The sequence below is a fragment of the Amphiura filiformis genome, chromosome 10 (genome assembly GCF_039555335.1).
Source record: "Amphiura filiformis chromosome 10, Afil_fr2py, whole genome shotgun sequence".
NCBI classification, from domain to species: domain Eukaryota; kingdom Metazoa; phylum Echinodermata; class Ophiuroidea; order Amphilepidida; family Amphiuridae; genus Amphiura; species Amphiura filiformis.
Window position 1 is genome coordinate 18,401,078 of NC_092637.1, and position 23,926 is coordinate 18,425,003.

Below are 23,926 nucleotides of genomic sequence, written 5' to 3' on the forward strand. Positions count from 1 at the left end.
ATGATGAGATAAATGACAACAGAATTTCGAGATGATGAGATAATTTCGAGATGACGACATAATTTCGAGATGACGAGATAAATGACGACATAAATGACAGCATAATTTCGAGATGATGAGATAAATGACAACATAAGTGACGACATAATTTCGAGATGAAGAGATGTTTTTTATGTTATTTTTATATTAATTTATTTATTATCTTATTTATCTATGTATGTTTATTAGTTTATTTATTAGTTTACTTATCTATTTATTAGTTCATCATTTATTTATTTATTTATTTATTATTTTAAATCACTGATTTCATGAACTTGACTAGAGACAACTTAAGTGTTTCATCGTGCATTTCAATCGTACATCAATTTTGGATAAATTTAAAATAAATACATTTTTACCAATAACTGGAAGAAGATTGCCGGTGTGGGGTACCCACTAAACAGAGTAATGCTGAATAAATAAAATAAATAAATAAATAAATAAACTAATAAATAAAACAATAAATAAACATACATGAATAAATAAGATAATAAATTAATTAATATAAAAATAACATTAAAAACATTTTTTGTTTATTTAATTTTAGTTTATTTAATTATTATTTTATTTATTTGTTCAGTTATTTATTTACTAATTTATTGGTTTATTATTTTACTTATTTTATTTTTAATATATTTTTTATTTATTAGTGTAATTGTTTATTTATTAGCTTATTTATTTATTTATTTAATACTTCTTCGTTACCCGCAATGTTCAGTCTTCACTAATGGATGACACGCTGTCGGTAACTCTTTAGATAGAGGCAGCTCTGAATAAGTTGTCATCTCGTCATCTCGAAATTATCTCATCATCTCGAAATTATGTCGTCACTTATGTTGTCATTTATCTCATCATCTCGAAATTATGTTGTCACTTATGTCATCATTTATCTCGTCATCTCGAAATTGTCTTCATCTCGAAATTATCTCATCATCTCGAAATTATGTTGTCATTTATGTCGTCATTTATCTCATCATCTCGAAATTATGTTGTCACTTATGTCGTCATTTATCTCGTCATCTCGAAATTATGTCGTCATCTCGAAATTATCTCATCATCATTTAGAAATTATGTCGTCAATACTGTTGTCATTTATCTCATCATCTCGAAATTATGTCGTCACTTATGTCGTCATTTATCTCATCATCTCGAAATTATGTTGTCATTTATGTCGTCATTTATCTCGAAATTATGTCATCATCTCGAAATTATCTCATCATCTCGAAATTATGTTGTAATTTATCTCATCATCTCGAAATTATGTTGTCACTTTTGTCATCATTTATGACGTCATCTCGTCAAGGTTTAGTCTAAAATACTACCGGTATGCCATTTTATAAGTTGTCGACAGAAAACTTCTCCAGTGCGCAGTAGTGTGGTTTAGTTTTTATCAAAAACCTTCACAGTTAGGGCAAATGGACTTTACAACGTAGATTACTTTTATACAACGTTGTAACAACGTAAAATTGTTGGCTTGTTAATTCTCAAAATGGTCTGCCAAAAATCCCCAACACAACTTTGGTCGTGCCACAAAAACTTCCCCACCCCTTTGATGTGTCCAAAATCTTTGCCCCCCCCGTTTTCCTACAAAACATCTGTGCCAAAAATCGCTTCCCCCCCTTCGACCTGCCAAAATTGCTTGTCCCTCCTTCTTTCGATCTACCAAAAATGCTTGCCCGCCCCCTCTTTAGCCTGCCAACAAATATTCAACCCCCTATAATTGACACATGATTACTAAAATGAGACTTGCATTTTAGAGTTCGATTTAGAGTTTGAGTTACAAGTTTAGAGTCAGAGTTGCATTTTATGATGATATAAATAAGGGACCGTTCACAAACACTTGTTAGGGGGGCGCTGATGCAAAAGGGGAGCCTTAAAGTTTTGACCCTCCTAAGGGGGCACCTATGTTTCAGATGGACATTTTATTTTTGAAAAGACCATACATACAATACATACAAAAATATTTCGTACAGCCCCCTCACGAAAACTAGTGCATTGCATACGTACTTGCTCAATTAGCATTTTGTGCAACTTTTATTACACAATTTGTTGCCGTTCTTTTTTATGGACATTTTCATTTTACATGTCAAGTCTAAGGAGATTAATATTAGACAAGGCTGGAAAGGGCGCCATAGCCTCATTTTAGGACGTTTAGGCACTTCCTGTAAATACTCATAAAAAAAAATAACGGCAACAAATTGTGTAATAAAATTTGCACAAAATGCTACTTGAGCAAGTACAAATATAATTAAATACTTCTGGAGAGGGGGCTATAGCTAAAACAAAAAATGTCCTATACCTTAGTGGTTATGAAACAAAGGTGGGGGGGCTGAAAAAATGATCACAATTTTTCCTGGGAAAATTGAGTTTATATCATGTGCTTTTCTATGGGGTTGATCCATAAATTTCATGTCAAAAAGGGGGGGGGCATGAAATTTTTGAGATCTGAAAAGCTGGGCCACGAAAAATTTTCGCGATGAAATGTTTTTGCATCAGGCCCCCTAACAAGCAGCGGCGTAGCTGGGATTTTTCCAGGGGGGAGCCTGTATGGGGCGGGGGCCCAAACTAGGGGGGCGGGGCCCAAATAGACAATTTTGCCAGGCTTATTGATAATAATCGTATGGTACCGGTACCGGTACCGGTATTACATATCGTATGGATTCCAATATCTCTTTTCCTCCTCTCCTCTCTCTTTCCCTCTCTCCCTCCTTTTCCTCTTTTTCCTTGCACTAGGGGCGGGGCCCCAAATAGGCAATTTTTGCCAGGGGATGGGGGCAATCGCCCCCTAGCCTGAATCCTTCCAGACCCAGAATTGCGGCGCCTTTTATTACCCACAATCCTTCACGTTGCTTTAGTCTAATCGCCCCCTACCCCCGGCAGCTACGCCACTGCTAACAAGTGTTTGTGAATGGTCCCTAATGATGATGATCATGATCATAACCATGACGTCTATTACAACAATGAAGATAACGGTGATGATGGTGGTAATGATGATGATTATGATAATGATGACGATGATGATGACGATGACCATTATGACGACGATGATGATGATCAAATTCAAAGCGGACTTTTATTTCGCGAGACTTGATGAAGTGTAATCAAATCTTTTACCGTCTCCAAATAATATTTCATCGTCATCCGTTGAGTGGCTGATCAACCTGTCATTACCGGTGATCTTCTCTGTATGTGTGTGCGCAATACAAGAGAAACACCATGGCGGATCAAAGTACAGAAAACAAGCAAACTACAGAAAGTGCTCCGGCATCATCTGCTACAAATGGCGCTGGACAATGGCCAAATAATAAGGACGCTTACGAACTAGGAGAGCCTTTAGGTATGCGTACAGATTGTGAAAAAAGCATGCATTAAACTGACGTACCCCGGTACATGCACAGTCTGTGACTGTGTCACACAGTGTGTGCCTGCATGTCATGTGTGTTGATCATGATCCAGCCATACAATGATACATGATACACAGTTCACATAATTATTAAAATATACTGTAAATTATAATGCATGACATGTAAGCAAGCATGCATGATATTATTTATGTATCTAGGGAGCATAGCATGTCATGTATTGCTCATGCATTGTCATGTTACTCGAGAAACTACCAACAAATTTGCTCGCGGATTCGTGGCTAGTGTTCGTTCCTATCAAATTTTGGTGGGGGGGGGGGTAGGGTGCATCAAATGCCCCTCAATTTGGTTAATTTCAGTAGATCATTCTGTCCCTAGTCTTAAAATGTGCCAATGAACATTAAAATAAGCTGTGCAAAATTTGAAGTGAATCGGAAGTTGTCTAGTGGGGCCTCCGAGCCTAAAGTTATACAATGTATATACATGTAGCATTGGGTCTATGTATAAAAGTTCGTTGACCCCTGTACAATTTCAATTAGAAGCTAGCCGATGTTTTTAAATACCCGCTAAATCCAAACCGTTTGGTTTCACCAGCTGTATAAAGTGCATGAGCTGATGGTATATATATGAATTAATGATCTTCTTCGAGATAATATTGAAATAGGCCCGTAATTATAAATAACACTGCGTTCAGAACAGTGTCACACAACCCTTTTTGCCGCATTTTAAATAAAACATGCATTGCACCTGTGCGCCCTGAAACTTAGGCACGTCTTCATACTTGTATCGATAATTAGTCAAGATTTCAATATTGTCTTGAAGAAGATCATTCATACTATCAGCCCAGGGGGGGGGGGGGTCACTCAAATATGATAGTGTACACATGCATGACCATATTTTTTTTAAACACTCCCTAAACGAGTTTTACCCTACCAGCAAATTTAGCCCCTGAATAAGGTAAATTTAGGTAATTTAATATAGAATTTACCCCCAAATGAGATTTTGGCTAGTAAAAATGCAGCAAATGTACCATACCCTTTTGAAAAATGTGAAAAGCCCATAAACAATGCAAGTTGTTCAGTTTCAGAAAACTACCCTTATTCTTGAAAATCAGTGTTTTTAGACCCTAAATGCATCACACACGTAACTTACCTTGCCTAAAAAAACGCCCCATCTTACTTGTTTTGTTGGTCCCGCATGTGTATACCATTTATGTGAGTGCCCCCCCCCCCTGGACTATCAGCTCGTGTAATTTCAGCTTATGAGACCAATCGGTTTGCAGATAGCAGATATTTTAAAACTTCGCAGTAGCTTCTAATTGAAATTACACAGGGGTCAACAAACTCTAATACATAGATCCAATGCAATAACTTTAGGCTCTCGGAGGCCCCACTAGACAATTTCAGATTCACTTGAAATTTTGCACAGCTTACTTTTATGATCATTGGCACATTTTAAGACTAGGGACAACAAATTCTGTGACATGAGGGGCGTTTGATGCACCCTAGTGGGGGTGGGGGTAAACATACATTTATACATGTATTAAAGTAAGACCACATAAATGCATGATAAACATACCCTGAAATTACCCCCTATAGGAATGGGCATAAAATGGGTCATCTCTTGCATGCTTGTTTTGCTTAGGCCAAGTTGGGCTGAGTTTTTTTGTATTCTATAATTTGACCTATCTCAGCATGAAATGACAAAATTTTAGGTCTGGGGTCCAAGAAAAAAGTGTGCAGCGCACTCTTATGTCACAAAACCTTATTATTTAAGGAAGGAGTGGATTAGAGTGCAAAATCCTTCAAATTAACCCCCTTTCAGAATTTTGTTCTGATTTTGGTGTCCAGATACATGCAAATGAGGTCAAAAAGTATTCCTTTGAAAGCTGCATGAAAATTGGACATTGCGTTTTCTTGAAAATTGACATTTAAGATCAAAATTCAGCGTGAGGGCACTTTTCAAGATTTTGCGCAGGTTTTGTCACTTACGCTATTTTTAAGTTGCAGTGATGGAGGCAACCTCAAGTGTGACCCGCTCAAGAAATTTGAGAATTTCATCAAAAGCGGTTTGCCCGCAATGCTCATTAGAATGCTAATTTGGATACCACCATTGAATAGTACACGGGAAAAGTTCGTTGACCCCTATGCATTTGAATAGGAGCAAGTGAGGCGCATTCAAACGAGTACTACAGCCAAATTAATTGTGATAAATTGCTCAAATTTCTTGAACATGTCGCTCTTGTGATCTTCTTTACAGCTGTATAATAACTTAAAAACAGTGAGCGGAAGAAAATTTGCGAAAAATCTTGAAAAGTGCCCTCATGCTTGAATTTAACCAAAAAAGTCAATTATTAAGAAAACGCAAAGTTCAATTTTCTTGTAACCTTCAGAATTAGATACTGTTAGCTCATTTACATTATGTTTAGACACCAAACACAAACCAACATGCAAGAAAAGCAGTGATTTAAAGGATTTTGTATGTAAATCCACTCTTCTCACATGTAAGGCTGGTAACACAAGAGGGCGCTGCACACTTCTTGGACCTCAGGCTGAAATTTTTTTCATTTCATGTTGAGATAGGTTCGGTGGAAGACAAAAAAACTAAGCCCTAATGAAAATTCCACAAAAAGGCACTTTGGCTTACGTATAGCCTAGTCCTACTTTAAAGGTCCGTAACCCGATCGACAACATCATCCCCGATTTTTTTCATTGCGATGAGTTTTTGGTATCACACAATAGATAATATTTTTCTCATTAGGCCTACTATCCTGAAATTTGACATTCACGGTCGATGTATTTCCGGAAAATTCACGCAAAACATGCTCAATTAGAGGCTACCACTTCGGACTTCTGGGCAGGCATTATTATATGCAATCGTAATATTCAGTCTCCTCAACAGCTAGTTTGGTTTCGCGTCATTCACATTGTATGAAAAAAGCGAACCGCAATAACTGCTGAGGAGACTTCAGATCGACGACGATACTATAAAGTTTTTAAAAATTCCAACGTATTGTGAGCTGCCTCCGTGGCGCAGTTGGTTAGAGCGTCATATTTTTGTACGAGAGGTCCCCGGTTCAAATCCTGGTAGTGATAAGTTTCTTTTTCTGCTCCATTTTTTAAACCAAAACTTTTTCACATTCATTTGAAATTTACATATTGCAAGGGGAAATATATTTTGTTTCTTTTTTTCTGAACCGGTACGAAAAAGAGTTTTAAAAAAAAATCAAAATTTTCCGTTCAATACGGGCATTACTTCCAGCATTGTCGTCAGGGCATTTCTGTTTTGCTTTGCTATATTGAGCTCTATTGCCATAATTTATACACAAAAATCTATCATGAACGATATACAGAAGAACATGAAAAAACTGGTTGTAGGGGGAAATGTCACCATAGTATCGGAACGTGTACCTAGTGGAGTGGAGCTTGCATGTTGTCAGTGCAACCACGCACGCACGGCACATGACGAACGGGAATTACGGCGCATGTTGTTGCTTGCCTTCCCAGAATGCAATTCACGCATACCAAGTATTGGATCAATTGCAAATTTCGCTATTTATTCACATTTACGCAGAAAGTGCTCTCGTTTTGTCACAAAGCTGCATAAAGGGGACAATATTTGATATTATGTAATTTTAAAGACAATCCATATCCAAAACCAATATGGTTACCCCCCCTTTAATATCTTTAATTTTTTCTGCCATTCTGAATACTAGCTACATGTACGTACGTGTTGGTGGCATAATTCTCAGGTCTATGCCGCATTTCAAGTGTGCTCATGTGATTGTATTATAATATTTCGCCTTTCTGCACTATTTGGATGTGAGGGCGGTTTGTCTTTAAAATGGACATTTCAATGGTATGAGGATATTCATAGGTAGAGCTCAAGAAATTTGAGCGGTTTGCATAAGGATAGACATAAATATATGCCTTATGGTTTGATTTTGGCAACCATTTGAATATTTCATAGATTGCTGCCATTTAACTGTACGCCTACAGGGGTCAATGCACTTTAAAACGTGTAGGCCTACATTTCATTATTAAATGGAAGTCTTCCTGAGAATACGAAAAATGGTGCCACAGTCAAACGAAAAGAAATATTAAAAGGCCAAGCCAAGTAAAAAAAATAACATGTAAAAATCGGTGAGGGAGGTCCTTATTATTTGTTATGATGTTATTTTTTTACCATTCATATCATAAAATCGGGGAGGCACCCTAATATTTTTGTTGTTTCCCCAACCCCTACCCCTAGCTTGTAGAAAGTGTTTGCAATGTGTTTATAAATGTTAACCAAGAACTTCTGTCTTTTCATCACAACAATTTTAGAAACAAAGTAAGTTTTAAAAATGTGGCATTTAGAATATTTTAATTATCGTCTGCAATCGCTATAGCCGTGATAAGTATGTATGCAAAAGCGACAAGCGATGCATCGCAAAATTCGGCGATTGCCCATCGCTTTCCAAAAGCGTTTTCGCGATCGAGTATAAATTCAGCTTAAGAACTCAAAATTTTTCTTTCTTTTCTTTCACTCTTTGCCTTCAGTTCTGCCATCTGGTTCTTTTCTCTTTACAGACCAGCATGCTACAAATGTATAATCAACAAATGTTGTTGCTCTTACGTCATGGATTTTTTGGTGGCTAACCGCGCATCGCGTTTGTGTTTTGTCAAATAAACAAGTTTGATTGGGTCTTGTGCATTGCGTATATTATAAAGTAATGGAGATTGTCCCGGGGTGTTCTTAATGGAATAGAGGACATGGGGATGTGCAGCAGATTCAGGGGTGCTGGGATCACTGGATAAGCCTTTAAGTGTACTTTATTTGTTTTATTTCTGTATTATTTTGTTTCACCCTATATGTAGGTTCTGGTGCTATGTGTACACGGCCAAATGTATCCCACGTGATAATGAACAGTGTTCATTATAAGTAACATTATTTGTTTTATTTCTGTATTTGTTTCACCCTATAGGTTCTGGTGCTACATCCGTTGTGTACACGGCTAAATGTATCCCACGTGATAATGAACAGTGTTCATTATAAGTAACATTATTTGTTTTATTTCTGTATTTGTTTCACCCTATAGGTTCTGGTGCTACATCTGTTGTGTACACGGCTAAATGTATCCCACGTGATAATGAACAGTGTGCAATCAAAGTGATCACCCTGGAAGGAGGCTCACCATCATTTGTAGATGAACTCACGGTAAGCTGACAAATTCATGTGATTCAATTGATCCTTTACACCGATCTGCCATTTTTCCTTTCTTGCACTAATTTAAGGGGGTACTACACCCCTGGCCAATTTTGTGCTTATTTTTTCGTTTTTCTCCAAAATTATAGCGCATAGGTGACAAGTAAGATATGTATATTATAGGGGCAAGGACTACAACTACAACTACTGCACTGAAAATTCAGCAACTCAAGGCAAGTAGTTATTGATTTATTGATCAAATATTGGTTTTCCCTCATTTTTGACTGTAACTCCACAACTGTTGTCTGTGCTGAAATAAAATTTCCAGTGCAGTAGTTGTAGTCATTGCCCCAATAATACATATCTTACTTGTCACTAATTCGCTATAATTTTTTGAGAAAAATGCAAAAATAGGCACAAAATTGGGCATGGGTGTAGTACCCCCTTAACCAATGAATTCACATAGTTTAGTGTACAATGTGCCAAAATGTTTTCACATGACGTTTGGTATACAGTTTGTACATGGTCATCAAAGCATGCCTACATTGTACATGTGGCTATGTGTTTTGAACTCGCCACCCTTAGCGTTACATCACAAATATTATGAATTTTTACACCAAAAGCAAGTTTCAAATTAGAATATCTCCACAACTATCAACCCTAAACTAGCAAAAGTATACATTTTTGGAAAGCTGAAGGCAAAAACAATTTAAATATACACATTTCAACTCATTGTACAGGGTGACCTTGAAGTTATACAGGGTGGAATAAAAAATTCAAATAAAAAATGGGTCACTTAATGCATTGCTTATTACTAACTTGCAGTTATAAACTGAAAGTAAACAACATTGATTTGGTTAGAGGTTACTTTGGAAGAAATAAAATCACAGCTGTTTGCTAATCTCGGAATACAGGGTGTCCCAAAATATGTTCAACTTTTTTTACAATTCAACATATTTTGAACTGAAACATTTTACCCCTAACCCATACAAAAAAAGTAAGTCCATATTTAGATTCCTCATCAAATTTCCTCTCAGAAATTGTAAACTTCGACTATGATAGGATAAGTAATTAAAAATTTAGGGCAACTTTTAGATTTTGAAGACATCCGCATTGCTTACTACAGTGTTTAATATGAAAACAGGTACTTTTTGCACATAAAAGTTTGCATTTCATAGACTAAACCAATCATAAAGAGTTCAAAATGATTAAAAACAATTAGCAGAATAAATAATCTTTCAAAAGAGCTCTTAACCATGTCTGTAGTCCATATGGATGCAAAGATATGATCAGTTGATTCAACGCGCATACACAAAATCTTTATTTCCCATAGACTTTGCACATACCGCCACCGCCTCATCCGCCACCGCCTCATCCCCCACCTCGGTCATTCTGAACTCAAACAACTCTAACTCCACTATCTTAGCTGATAAACAATTCTCCTTTGGAGGTCAGTTAGGGCACACATTTAGCTACAACATGACACCAAACACACTTCAATACCTTTTGTTTAAGCAAAGATATAACAATTTGAACGAGTCTCGATTTGGAAAAGCGTAACAAAACCACCATTTTTGGGTGGCGAGTTCAAAACGTGTGGCCATGTATGAAACTAATGAAAGGCATGTACACAAAAAATAAATTTTATGCATCTGGCTTTCCAGTGCCAACAAAGACTACTAGTCCATTCCCAACTCCAATAAAGCCACAGACAGTGAAACACAGTTGGCCAGAATTCTTTAACCCTACTGTATTTTCTCTACTTGATCCCCCTCTAATAAACGCCAAGTGACGAAAATGCAGGAATGTCCATAAAAAGATACATGTAGTGCTCCGATCCCCAGCTTTTTTTCAAAAGCTGTTTACAACCCTGTATGTTTGTATGTTTATTTGTGTTATTTTTTACAGAGAGAAATCCAGTTGATGTGTCTGTGTCACCATCCGAATGTCGCCACTTACTACACATCGTTTGTGGTCAAAGATGAATTATGGATTGTGATGAAGCTCTTGGCAGCAGGTAATTATTCCCTGGGGGTAGGGGTGTAGTCAGAGGCATACTGGGGGGGGGAGGGGAAGGTTGTCACCATCCGAATGTCACTACTTATTACACATCATTTGTAGTCAAAGATGAATTATGGATAGTGATGAAGCTCTTGGCAGCAGGTAATTATTCCCTGGGGGTAGGGGTGTAGTCAGAGGCATACTGGGGGAGGGAAGGTTGACCAAAATTTGTACATCTTCTTTTGGCCTGGTTTTAGGCCACAATAATTGTTCTAATTTTATCCCGGTAGAGCCTCCCAAGTGAAGATTGGACTCGGTGGTCTTGATTTTGGTCTATTCTTCTAGTCTCGTTTTGTGAATTACAACGATTGCCTAATGTAATAACATGTCATAGAGACAAAGAAGGAACAATAGATCTTTTTGTTTCTTAAAATCGAGACAGGTTGGCCAAAAGCAGACACTTTTGGTTATACAGTGTTGTTAATCTTTTGGGTTGATTTTTTAGGTTTTTACCCAAAAGTAAGAGATATATATTTGTTTGTTTGTTTGTTCACCATTTATAAAACATGAGACCTCACTTTTGTGTGAGGGCTTGACTTTAATACACATTCATTTTGTGCGTGGAATACTCAGTTCAAAAATCATTTGCGATTGCGCCCAGTGTTTTTAAATATGTGCCATTAACACCATTCCAATAAAGCTGTTCCATGTCGTAAACTTAAATCTAATAAATCTAATAAAACACCATTTAATTAGTCTTAAACAAATGCTACATTTAGCTATAACATACAGTATGGAGTCACAAAATAATGGGTTTTTTTTTACCTGATTACTGTATTTATGATAAAAATGCCTCAGAAAAAACTGTTTTTGTGTGTTGACATTAAAAACCCATGTACAATGTATGAGAAGAGCTCTTCATAACACTAACCTATTTTTAAACATTCCTCTGGGAATTTTCATTGACTGTTGCCATGGTGATTCTTCCTGTCAAATCATAACTTTGAGTCACCGGTCAAAATTTTGTATTCTAAGATATTTTTGTGGGTTTTTTTCTTTTGAAGAAAACCTTTCACAAACATAACTTCTACAGTGTAATTTTCATAAAACTTTATTTTTCGTATGTTAATGAATTGGGTTTGCTTCTTTTTAAAATTGGTATATTTTATTATTGCATATTGTCAGTCGTTGTTTAAAAACAAAAAGAGTCTACTGTATAATTTGTAATTTCCGTGCTAAATAAAACTGCATATAATTAGTTATTTTCATGTACCGGTATAGAATTTTTTGTGATTTCCAACAACGGGACCATCGTGCATGTGTTCACAAAATTAATTCCTTAACAATGTAATAGACAAAACGTCGTATATTAAGTGTGTTATTAAATTTGCAACCTTAACCACTAATTTACAAAATTCATGAAAATAAAACCTCCATAATAATTTGCTCATATTACATTAGATAAAGTGTAACAAAGTCACACAAATTTGCACCATTTTAAATGCAGCAATATTCCTGTAAAAGTTTTGAACTGAAGCAGTGATGTGAACTTATGATTCATTCAAATTGCTTCCATTATGATGTTTTATTGGAAGCAAACACTAGTTACAAAACCAAATAATTTATCACAAAATTAAGTTTATATCCTGAAAAACATGAGCTTTAATATGAGAGGTTCATCTTTGGAATTGGACAATGCTATTAAACAAAATTAATAGGCCTGTTATCGACTGTCGTATTATCATCGATATGACCCTAAATCCGACATGTCAAAATAAATTGTCCTTTTTCGACACTTTACGACACATATCAAAAAGGGAAAAAAATGAAATTTCCATGCTATTTTGTCCAAATAAGCTTACCGTACGATCGTGTTTTCATCAGAAAGTCAAAAATTACCTCCTGAAATTTACCCGAACCCGCAAGTAGAACGAACCAGGAAGTATGTTTACACCAGAAGTCGGCAATCGTAACTCGTATCGGCGTGTTTTTAAGCTTATCTATCGACTTTTTGCAGCATTTTTAAATCTCATTACGATTATGAGTTTGCTCGACATGTGTCGATTGTCGTATTTTTTTCCCTGACGAAGTGTTGAATTAGAAATCATGTGTCGATAACAGGCCTAAAAGTTAATGCTAATTGCTACAATGTATACCAAATATTCTATTGCCGCGACTGTTTAAAATTACACTGCCTGATGTGAATTGTGAAAGCCCTTTATTCTGCAATAATGGGCCAAGCACTGTAACACATTCTACGCATAGCATTACACTTGTTCATGCATATACAATATTATGTATGTATTAATTAATAAGATAATTGTAATTAAACTAGAGCCTGAAGTGCTCAGTTTTACAGAAAACAGAGAAATTTCACAGAATTCCAAGTTGGAAATACGGCTCTCACCATTTCCCGGGTACCCGAGTTCCTGTTATTCAAGGTTGACCCATTCTTATTTTCACTCCTACAGGTTCCATGTTAAATATCATCAGACATTTGATAAAAAGTGGCCATGGAAAAGGTGGAGTGTTGGATGAAAACATAATAGCTACAGTAATAAAGGAGACATTACAAGGGTTGGAATATCTGCATGAAAATGGCCAAATACACAGGTACGTATGTGAAAGGATCTAAGGGTCTAGTAAGAACCGATCACCCCAAGTTCTGAATCGGCCGATCACCGATAATTTCTTCTTGAATATACCAATCCCAATTCTGATCTGTCTTGCGAAAATGAAGTAGGATGCCTTCTATAGTCGGCAATAATATTTTGTTGACTTTTACAAATGTACGTACCTGGATGTGCATCGTTTTGAAATGGAAAGTGACTGTTCGCTGTGATTTGAGGAATGCTAAAACAAGGAAAACCACCTAGCTGTGATATATAAACACACCCCAGTAATCAAACTTTGTAATACGTATTTGCTAAATGCTGTTGTGTATGCTCTGCAGGATACGCGTGCACAATACAATTCTAAATCCAGCAAAATATGCACCCTTAAGGTTAGCAACTATTTTAAACTGTTGCGAATTTGTAGTTCACAGCATCTTATGAATGGTAGTGAGCTTTGGCTAAAATTGCATTGATCATTTCATAGCGAGTGTGTAGCAGAATTCAAATATCAAAGATATACTTTTGTAGGTCTTGTGATTCTTGAGTGATGTTGTAAGAGGGCTGAAACAACAACACTTTTGTAAAACGTACATAAACTCATTAACAACAATAAATCAAGCAAGTTTTCAAAGTATATGATTTGTAGAATGAACGTTTGCAAAACATCAAGATGTTATTTTTCAATAATATTGATTTGGATAATGAAAATCTTTTTCTTTTTTTTTTGCTGCTGCTTCGACCAACAATACCTCGTCTACCCTTAATTCATAACCTCATTAATATACGCGAAGCCTGTGATCCAATCAGAAGAAATTGATTGCCTGACTGCGCACTAATTGCGAGGTCATTAATAACTCACAATGACTCCGGACGCGCAACAATGACTTCTGATAGCTGCAGCGGCATGCGTATAAGCTACACGTTATGGCAACGCCCTACGCGATGCCGTCAGCGCTTCTGTGATTGGTAGCTCTTGTTGTTGGCGCGAATGTTATATTCGCCTGGTTGATTTTTTTGTAGGGTAGGTTACAACAATGATTAAAATTGGTTATATTTAACAGCGTTTTATGGCATAAAATAACATAAAATGCCATTTTGATTTGTTCAAAATATTAGATACGACGGTAATGAATGACAATAATAACTTTGCACCATCTATTTTGTGGTCATTGTGTGAAATTGTCGGGTTTTGTTTTGGGCCTCGGTATTTTTCCTCGGGAAGCTACCGCTTCCTCGGAAAAATACCTCAGCCCAAAACAAAACCCTCCGATTTCACACAATGACCTCAAAATAGATGGTGCGCAGTTATTATTGTCTAATTACCATTTTTTCTTTATGTTCAATTTCCCATTTCAGAGATATCAAAGCAGGTAACATTCTTCTAGGCAAAGATGGCTCTGTTCAGCTGGGAGATTTTGGAGTCAGCTCATGGCTAGCTACAGGTGGGGATATGTCCAGGGACAAAGTACGCAAGACATTTGTGGGCACACCATGCTGGATGGCACCAGAAGTTATGGAACAGGTTTGTGTGTGGGGAAGGGGTGGGTGTGTGTTGAGATCAATTTTTGTGGGTGTTATTCTCAAAAAGCTGATCTCAATCTTTATAGGTATTACAGAGATTATATCATGAAAAGGAAATTGACATTGTTAGTTAAAGCCTTTAATAATGTACAATCTTTTTAAATTTTTAGATTTTTCTTTTTTCTTCCAAAATGATAATATGCAATCATTATGAAAGTTCCCAATACATTTGGACGCTTGAAAAACATTGGAAATTTGCAAAGAAACAACATCATAAACTTCACCTCTATCACTCGAAATTAAAAATATGTCACACTTTTTGGATTACGGCGAGTGCGGCCTCAGAGTTAGTCTCCTACACAGCCAGTTTGGTTACGCTCCCTCCGCATGTGTGGAGGGAGCGTAACCAAACTGGCTTTGTAGGAGACTACGATTTGCGATCGTTCCGACATATTATCATAATCTGAAAAATTATGATAATATGTCGGACCAACAGAAAATCATCCCGTTTTACTACAAATAGGGCAAATTTGACAGTTTGCTCATAGATGTAAGTTGGAACATGTGTAAGTATTACAAATATGCCAAATAATTGGTTTGAAAAAAATAAAGGTATATTCTGAAAAAAGATCGAACTTAGATTATTTTCAAAAATCTACATGTAGCCTTTTTTTGGGACACCCTAGTTCTAACCTTTGAATTAATCAAGAAATTTCATCAGCTTTCTGCTTCTTAATATTAATGCTTTGCATGCTGATGGCCATATAGTCTTCAACATAAAAAATCTTGAGATATTTTTTTTTTCTTAAAATATTAAGAACTAACTCAAGAACCACTATACCGATACCGGGCTTGTCTGTACTCATTTTTATGCATTTTGCAGATTCCTAATGTGGTCATGGAAATTAACAATTCTGAACTTCTTTGAATTTTAAAGCAAATTTAGAACTTGTCGTCTGCAGTCGACACTTATTTGGAGAGATTGCAAAGATTGACATTTGCAAAGATTGACATTTTCGCAGCTCAAGATATTGAACCCTGCGTAATTTGAACCCTACCAGTGCATATTAAGCAAATATAAAATTAGATGGTACAAAATACCCTGTGGACCTTTCCTTTACTGCAGTGTAGATACAGATTTTTAGATGCAATTTGAAATTATTCAAATATTCATCAACCTTTGCTAAAACCAATATGAGTTTCCACTCCATGTGGTGTGTGTCAACAGTGAAAATGTACTTTAACATGGTACATGTATATATGATGTCATAAGATTTTTTTCACAGCTTTCAAATTGTCATTTTCCCACATTGTCATTTTACTGTTCCTATATTAATTCACAATAATATAACCCTGTGAAAATAAGAGCATTTAAAGTATGCATTTTGTTGTTTTTATAGGGTACTCCTGTAACCATAGAACATATCATTCCCTTCCCAGAATCCTTTGCAACATGATACATCCGCTCATTTCATTAAACAAAACTCATTACTTTGTACAGGTTCCCTTGTTTTCATTTTGAGAATAGATGGCTAAAAATTGGTCTATTCTGTCGGTCCGTGTCACGTCACTTCCGGTTGATGATGTTCGAAAGTGAAAACAAGTCCCTGATTCGATTTTTGTTGATGATTTCTGTCATTGGTGTTATGTAAATTTCGACCGCAAATAGTCAGTGGAATCACACAACCGTTTCTAAGTCTTCAGAGTGGAAGAAGCTTACTTGATTTACCGTTTATATACTGACAAACTTAAAATTAAATTCCATGGTCGAGTGTTGTTTTTTCCGAAATTGAATGTCACTCCAACAACATCGCTATGTAGCCTCCTTCACAGTCGGTTTCTGTTGTTCATAACAAACCGTGAGCCACATGTTGGACCGACAGAATAGTCAACAAAGAAATATTTTTTGGTAGATCTGGATGTGCTTTGTTCATTGAGATACATTTCTTCACTATTGACACTAAGGAATCACCCCCCTCCCCCCGGTGCGCTAGACAGCAAATCAGTATAGAAAATTGAAATTGGAGAAATGCTTTATGGGGAGTGTAAGATATCGTTGCTATCCTGTACCTTGACAGGATAGTGGGGCTTAACTATAACTTCCCCCCAGTTGACCTTAAATTCCCTTTATAGCTCACAGTGTTGCCAGTTTTATAGCCAGATTGGACTCTTATGACTATTTTGTTTACTAGTAGTATTGCCATGGTTGTGGATTATATATACATGTAGCAGCACAATTGGCTCTTCAGCAGATTTAATGATACGATAAGTAGCTTTGAGTAGTAATGCCATTGTGATGATTTTAATAGATTTAAAACTAATTTACTTTTACTAAAAATTTGTCTTGCTCTGTAAGGCAATAGATACAAAATTAATTAGTATGATCTTTCGATCGACTATCGATGCTTGGTCGGTCGATCCTTATTATTTATGAAATTAATTAATGGAATATTGTTAATTGGGATAACGTATGAATCTTAGTATGTATTGATATTGACTAATATAAATTTTGCATTAATTCTCATACTTTGTTCATTAATAACTAGCATCAAAGCAGCATCGACGGTCAATCCAAAGATCAAACAAGTTAGGTTCTAACATTAATTTTTAAATGTGTGTATAATAATTATGTGTATTTTGAGTTTGACATGTGATTCAGCATCCCCAATTCTTGGTCCTTTGTGAAGCCTTTTGATGAGAGCGAGAGCACTGCTCTCCTTCAATCTGATATAGGAGAGTGATTTTTATCTCCCTTAATAGTTTCATTCTCTTCTTACATACTGTACATGTATTGTAAATAACAGCTCTCCTTGAAGGCTCCAGAAGAGCTATTTAATGCTCTCATGCAAATTCCAAAAGACAGTCCATGTTTGTGCCTGTTAAGGATTTTCTTTTTCCAAAACATATATCCAGTTTAGGAGCTGCTCATTTACACAAAAGCAGAGATGCCAACCCTCTCTATTTTAGAGAGAGGCTCTCTATTTTTGGAAACATTTTTGTCCATTTTGACACCCAGTTTTGGCAACTTCCCTATTTCTGACAAGTTATGTGCCATTGAAGTTGCATCTAATTTTGAAAACCTCCCTATTTCTTGTTTGAATCCTCGCTATTTTCTGGATATTAATGTTGGCATCTCTGCCAAATGTCTTATTTCGATTTCTATTTCATATTTTTATGGGTTTTTTTTATCTCGATTCAGGTCAAAGGTTACGACTTTAAAGCAGACATATGGAGTGTGGGTATCACAGCTATTGAGTTAGCCACAGGGAAGGCACCATACGCTAAATACCCTCCTATGAAGGTATGTATAGGCAAGTTGCTGCAGATTCCAAGAATATTTGACCCATTATGAGACCCAGATTCTTGCCCTAATGTTACATAATTTTACCAAACTTCAAAAACAAAAAGTCCGAAAAACAACCTGCTGAATTATTGGATAATTCCAATAATTCAGTCTCTAAGAACTATTTTGATTGGTTACAAAGAGGAATATATCATGTTTTAGCCAATCAAAGAGTGGTAAGAATATAGTCATTCGGACTGAACAGGATTAAGCTTATTTGCTATTGGAGATCTAAAAACTCTTTATTTTGATTGACAAATTGCACATCGTTTCATAACTTTTGAATCTTCATTTTCAGGTTTTAATGCTGACTCTACAGAATGACCCTCCTAGTCTTGATACAGCAGCTGAAACTAAGGATGAATTTAAAAAATTCAGCAAAGAATTCAGAAGAATGATTAACAAATGTCTTCAAAAAGAACCAGAAAAAAGGTGAGCAATGTTTTACAGATTTATGTTATAATCAGAGGCAGTCAGCCAGAGATAAAAACACTAGTTCAGATCTGATGACCCTGTCAATCAAACTCACCACAGGCTGTGATTGGTTAGTAGCGCATAAAATGGAGGTAGATTCTTCTGGTGAATCCATCTGATAAAAGGAATTGCAGAAAATTGTGAACAATGGCGGTAATGACTAAAACTGGACAAATATGTTGCCTACTTGGCCTTAAGGGGTACTACACCCCTGGCCAATTTTGTGCCTATTTTTGCATTTTTGTCAAAATTATAGCGCATTGGTGACAAGTAAGATATGTATATTATAGGGGCAAGGACTACAACTACTGCACTGCAAATTTTGCAGTATGCGTAATCACAACGAATTATTTGAAGAGATTTCTTTAAGGGGATACTACACCCCTGCGCAATTTTATGCCTATTTTTGCATTTTTCTCAAAAAGTACGATATGTATATTATAGGGCAAGGACTACAACTACTGCACTGGAAATTTTATTTCAGCACAGACAACAGTTGTATGCGTTACAGTCAAAAATGAGGGAAAACCAATATTTGATCAATAAATCAATAACTACTTGCCTTGAGTTGCTGAATTTTCAGCGCAGTAGTTGTAGTCTTTGCCCCTATAATATACATATCTTACCTGTCACCAATGCGCTATAATTTTTGAGAAAAATGCAAAAATAGGCACAAAATTGGCCAGGAGTGTAGTACCCCCTCAACGAGTGCATCACTGGTAGCGCTGTGTATAGATGAAAAAGATAACAGACCGTGTACAAGCAGTCAAAAGTCTCAGCATCACCCGATAATGAGGGCTGATTGTTCCATGAAATGCGTTTCATACATACTCACGATATAATGACGCTTTCTGATTGGATTTGGGCGTTTTTTTTGCTGGTCATAAATTCCGCTTTATGACCAGTATGCAGGGTATAAACAAGCTGCGTTGGAACCCAATTAACATGATTGACGATTTGCTAGTGTTGCGTACACGCGAATGTCACCGCGCCTATCTCACGCGGAGCGCAAAAGATTAACGTGTTGACTCCCGGCCGTTGACCTCATGAGCCGAGCTGCTTCCTGCAAGTAGGCCTACTCATTTTCTCCCAATTTTTGAAGGAAAACGGTATGGAAATGTTATTTAAACTTGTAATCCCTTATTATTTTCATTTGTATTGAATTGCTAACAATATTCAGAATGTTGGTATGTATGAGCGGGGTTCATTCATAGGATTTCGGCATGATCATTGATTTATGCCTCAATCCTATGAATGAACCCCTAATTAATACAAACAATACGATATGTTTGGGGTTTTTTTCTCCTCTCCAGGCCCACAGCTTCTGAACTTCTGAAAATGCCAATCTTCAAGAAAGCAAAGAACACTGCATTCCTAATGGAGCATCTGATACCACATGGAATCTCACTTATGGATAAAAATGTCAGCGTAAGTTGTGTTTTACACAGGTGATATGTACGCTGGTTCCCTACAGTTTTCTACTCTACCCATGAGAGCTTAAACTGACCAAGGTTTGCCGGGGTTAGGGAAAGGGATACAAGTTTTCTTACTTTTAATTGATTTCAGGCTTTTTTGCCAACTTCCTTCATTTGCAAAAAATATTGGAACTTTTTCTGCTCTTCATTTTGAAGCATGGGTTGATCAGAATGGTGCTAAATATCAACTGTCTCTTACACAGGTTTGTGCTTGTCACTTCACCTATTGATGAACAAGTACCAGTATTGCAAATGCAAGGTGTGAAACAGATTGATAACATACTAAACGCATGATTGTTTGAAATGTTTTTTAACAGACGTTAATAATTTAATCCCAGGTTGCCAAACTCACAATTCAACTGTTAAGGATTTTCCCTGCAACTTTTGACCACAATTTCCTATCCCATAAAAATCAATAAAGAAGAAAAACTTTTCAACATTGCTAGTGCAGTTGTTGGTATATTATTTTGTTAATTGTGAACTGTGTAGCTCGTATTATTTTCCACAAAGTCCTATGCACACACTTGACATTGCAACCGATAACGCAAAATATCATAGTTTCAAGTCCCATAGAAACCAATGGTTAAGAGAAAAATTGGGTGAAAAATAAGGTGATTTGCCCCATCATGTGGGCGGAAAATGTTGCTAATCCTGTGAGAATCACACAGTGCTACACTTCATTTAACACACTCTAAATAATGAGGTCAAATTTTCCATTCACAACAGAAGTAGGTGTGCTGCTATATTTGAGGCTCCACAAATGGGCTAGAAAATGAAACCACTCCAATTGTAACAGAACTTGTCTCAAATTGTTCATCATGTAGAAAAAGGAACAGTTTGCACTACAGTGGGATTCCCTTGCAAACTAGGTTGGGGTCAAAAGGGTTCAGTGTGGTTTGACCTTTCTTGCTTTATTATTCCACACAGTAACAAATTAAAGCATTTAAGGCCAGAGTAATGGGAGAGAACATGACCTTTTCGAGCATCATTATTTAAATTTCGTATTTGAGGCTCCAAGCTAGAAAATGAAAATGGCTCCAATTGTAACAGAACTTGTCTCAAATTGTTCGTCATGTAGAAAAAGGAATAGTTTGCACTACAGAGGGATTCCCTTGCAAACTAGGTTGGGGTCAAAAGGGTTCAGTGGGGTTTGACCTTTCTTGCTTTATTATTCCACACAGTAACAAATTAAAGCATTTAAGGGACGCACCATTAGATATTATCGGAGGGCTAGGGAGTTGGGATCAGGCAGAATTTTTTTTTTTTCGCTGTCGAGCGGCGAAGTTGTCTTTTTAAAATTTTAATGTATACCTTTACAGAGCTGGGTAGGGAAATTTTTTTTTTTTACTCATCAGTGAAGCAAAATTTTTTTTTACTCATCAGTGAGGCAAAAATTGTTTTTCTTCAAAAACTCCCTAGCCCCCCGATAATATTTAATGGTGCATCCCTAAGGCAATGCAAACAATTCCTTACCTGGTTTAAGAAATATCTGAGACAAATTTAGTAACAAATTGAGCATTTTTCAGGATTTTTTTATAGTTTTTTTCAGCCTCTGTGGAACCTAGAATTCCTCTGTACATGAAAAACTTATAACCTTGTTAATGATTGCTTTATGTGGAGTAACATAACGTCGACACAAGTTGAGAAGACATTATCGGAAAACCGCCAAATTTCAGTATCGGATATCGGCATTTCTGGACAGTAAGATGGTGTGAGATCAAATATCTGGGAGCCAGCGTTGATTTCATTTTTGTAGGCACACATGCACGGCCAGTAACAAATATTATGCTACCTTTAAGGCAGTCCTAGCATGGCCTAGCAGTGTTTGCACCCAAATATTCAGATAAATAAAGCTGACACACAAGAGGAATGCATAAAGGAGATCCCTAGACTTTGATATAAGGGGTGTCATTTAATCCCGTGTGCATGATTGTTCTTGTGAAGGGGAAAATGCCCAAAACTTTCAGTTTGATATAATTGCCCTTAACTCAAGGACGGCAAGTGCTGAAACAACCATAGCCTATGAATACTCACAATGTTTGCACCCTTCTCTCTTTCTCCTTCTCTCTTTCCCCTTCCCTTTCTCTCCCTCTCTTTTTTTTTACCCGGGGAGTCGCCTTCGCCCCACCCCACATACATGCCTGGTCAGTATAAATTACAGATTCATGTAAAATACCTTATGTCTCAAATACATGCCTTTCGACTGAACCACTAGCAGGCTATGTTAGTACATCATTGACAATGACAAAGGTACAGGGATGTAAATCTTCAGGAAATTTCCTGATTTCAGGAAATTTTGCTTTGATCTTCCCTGTACAAAGTATAGGGAAATACACATTTTCAGGAAATGTTAAAGCAGTTTCAGGAAATTATGTCAGTACTTGTTTTTGTCCCTGAAAGGTACAAAAATATGAATTTTGATGATTTCTACGATCGTCCGGATGAGCAAATCGCTGAATGGGCCTTTAAAGATAACCCCCCTGTGGTTGAGTAACAATGTAGGGCAAATCCATATGATTTATTTATTTAACCCTAATCCAATACCCTAACGCAAATATGCTAAATAATTAATTAACCCCTGCGCACTACCTGCCAATCCAACATTGACTCTGATTGGGCAATTATGTGATATCTTCACATTAATCACCAATCAGAATGGAGCTTAGCAAATAATTCAACCCAAATTTTTTGCATGGTGAAATTATTCTAACAATGTTGCTGATTGGTCCAATTGATACTGAAAACTTCTATTTGACCAATAGGCAGGTAGTTCTCATTAGGTTAAAAAATCCTAAACCCGAGGATGCTGACCTATCTTTATTGCTTATTTCCATAAATATTACAAATAGGAACTTCCAGTCCAAGTCGGTGACAAGGTTAGTTGCCAAGGTCTGGGGTCCAGAGAAGAGCAGAAAGACCCTTACTCTCCTAGTTTAATCTTATACACCTGATATCAGGACTAGTGTGTCTGTTAAATCCTGCAACAAAATCCTGCATGTTTATAGATGTGGTGACATTTGTTTACAATTAGTATGCCCTCTGTTGGTCTGAGGTCTTTCCCTGGGCCTCATGGAAGAACAGAGGATACCTTAAAACATCCACTGAATGAGTAACCCAGGCAAAAGAAGAAAAACAAACAAACAAAGGTAGACAACTGCCAGGCATGGAGGAAGTTTATATTTTGCATTAACTTTTTTAAAGCAAATAATACCAAAATTGTTATCAAATCTTATTACAGGTGCCACAAGGTACATATCACAAAATTAAAACAACAAAGGTTTTGAAAGTTGGGTTTGGAAATGAATTTTTGTGTTCTGCCATAGATACTGAGATACTGTGTGTTATTTTGCCCTGCGGGAATCAACAGAGGGTGTTTTGAATGTAAACATGGACATAACCACCAGTCACCTCATCTATAGGCATTCATTCTTGCTACCAGTATCAAATTGTAGAAAAGATTGTGATAGTTTAATTAGGTGATAGTTAATACCCTACTGAACTATGTAACCCAAATAGTAATACTATGTATAATATTCAAAACTAACTATGAATCTTGTATGTATAACCTTGATTGCAAATGATGACCATAACTTGTAAAACTGTTGTTATAGGTAGAACTGTAAAATGTATTTTTAACAGTTGTTGTTCTCCCCTTAATTTCATTGGTTCTTAAAATTGTTATTTGAGACAGTAGACCTGGGTGTGTGTTAATTGTTGAACTGCGTGGGTTTACCTGTCGTCTCGGGCACTCTTTTGGAAGGCTATAAAGCCTTATAACGCCCATCCAATTTCATCATTTCTTGAATATGTGTATGTGAATGTGTCGTTTGCGTGGCATGTAACATGGTATGTGTATCTCTTGTGTCAGCGTGGTGCGATATGTTGTATCTGCGTGTGAAAGACCCAATG

The 23,926-nt window shown here is 36.5% G+C and overlaps 1 protein-coding gene across 2 annotated transcripts in view; it reads left to right on the plus strand.

Annotated features, from left to right (window-relative positions):
• Positions 1–3,188: 3,188 nt before the first annotated feature.
• LOC140162598 (serine/threonine-protein kinase OSR1-like) overlaps positions 3,189–23,926 on the plus strand; it is a 29,780-nt gene continuing 9,042 nt past the window's right edge. For both annotated transcript variants that reach the window (XM_072185861.1, XM_072185860.1), the window contains exons 1-8: positions 3,189–3,376; positions 8,482–8,600; positions 10,497–10,605; positions 13,061–13,202; positions 14,561–14,726; positions 17,925–18,026; positions 18,367–18,500; positions 19,856–19,970. In XM_072185861.1, coding sequence (XP_072041962.1) covers positions 3,256–3,376; positions 8,482–8,600; positions 10,497–10,605; positions 13,061–13,202; positions 14,561–14,726; positions 17,925–18,026; positions 18,367–18,500; positions 19,856–19,970 — 1,008 coding nt within the window. In that variant the 5' untranslated portion in view covers positions 3,189–3,255. The remainder of the gene's footprint in view (positions 3,377–8,481; positions 8,601–10,496; positions 10,606–13,060; positions 13,203–14,560; positions 14,727–17,924; positions 18,027–18,366; positions 18,501–19,855; positions 19,971–23,926) is intronic.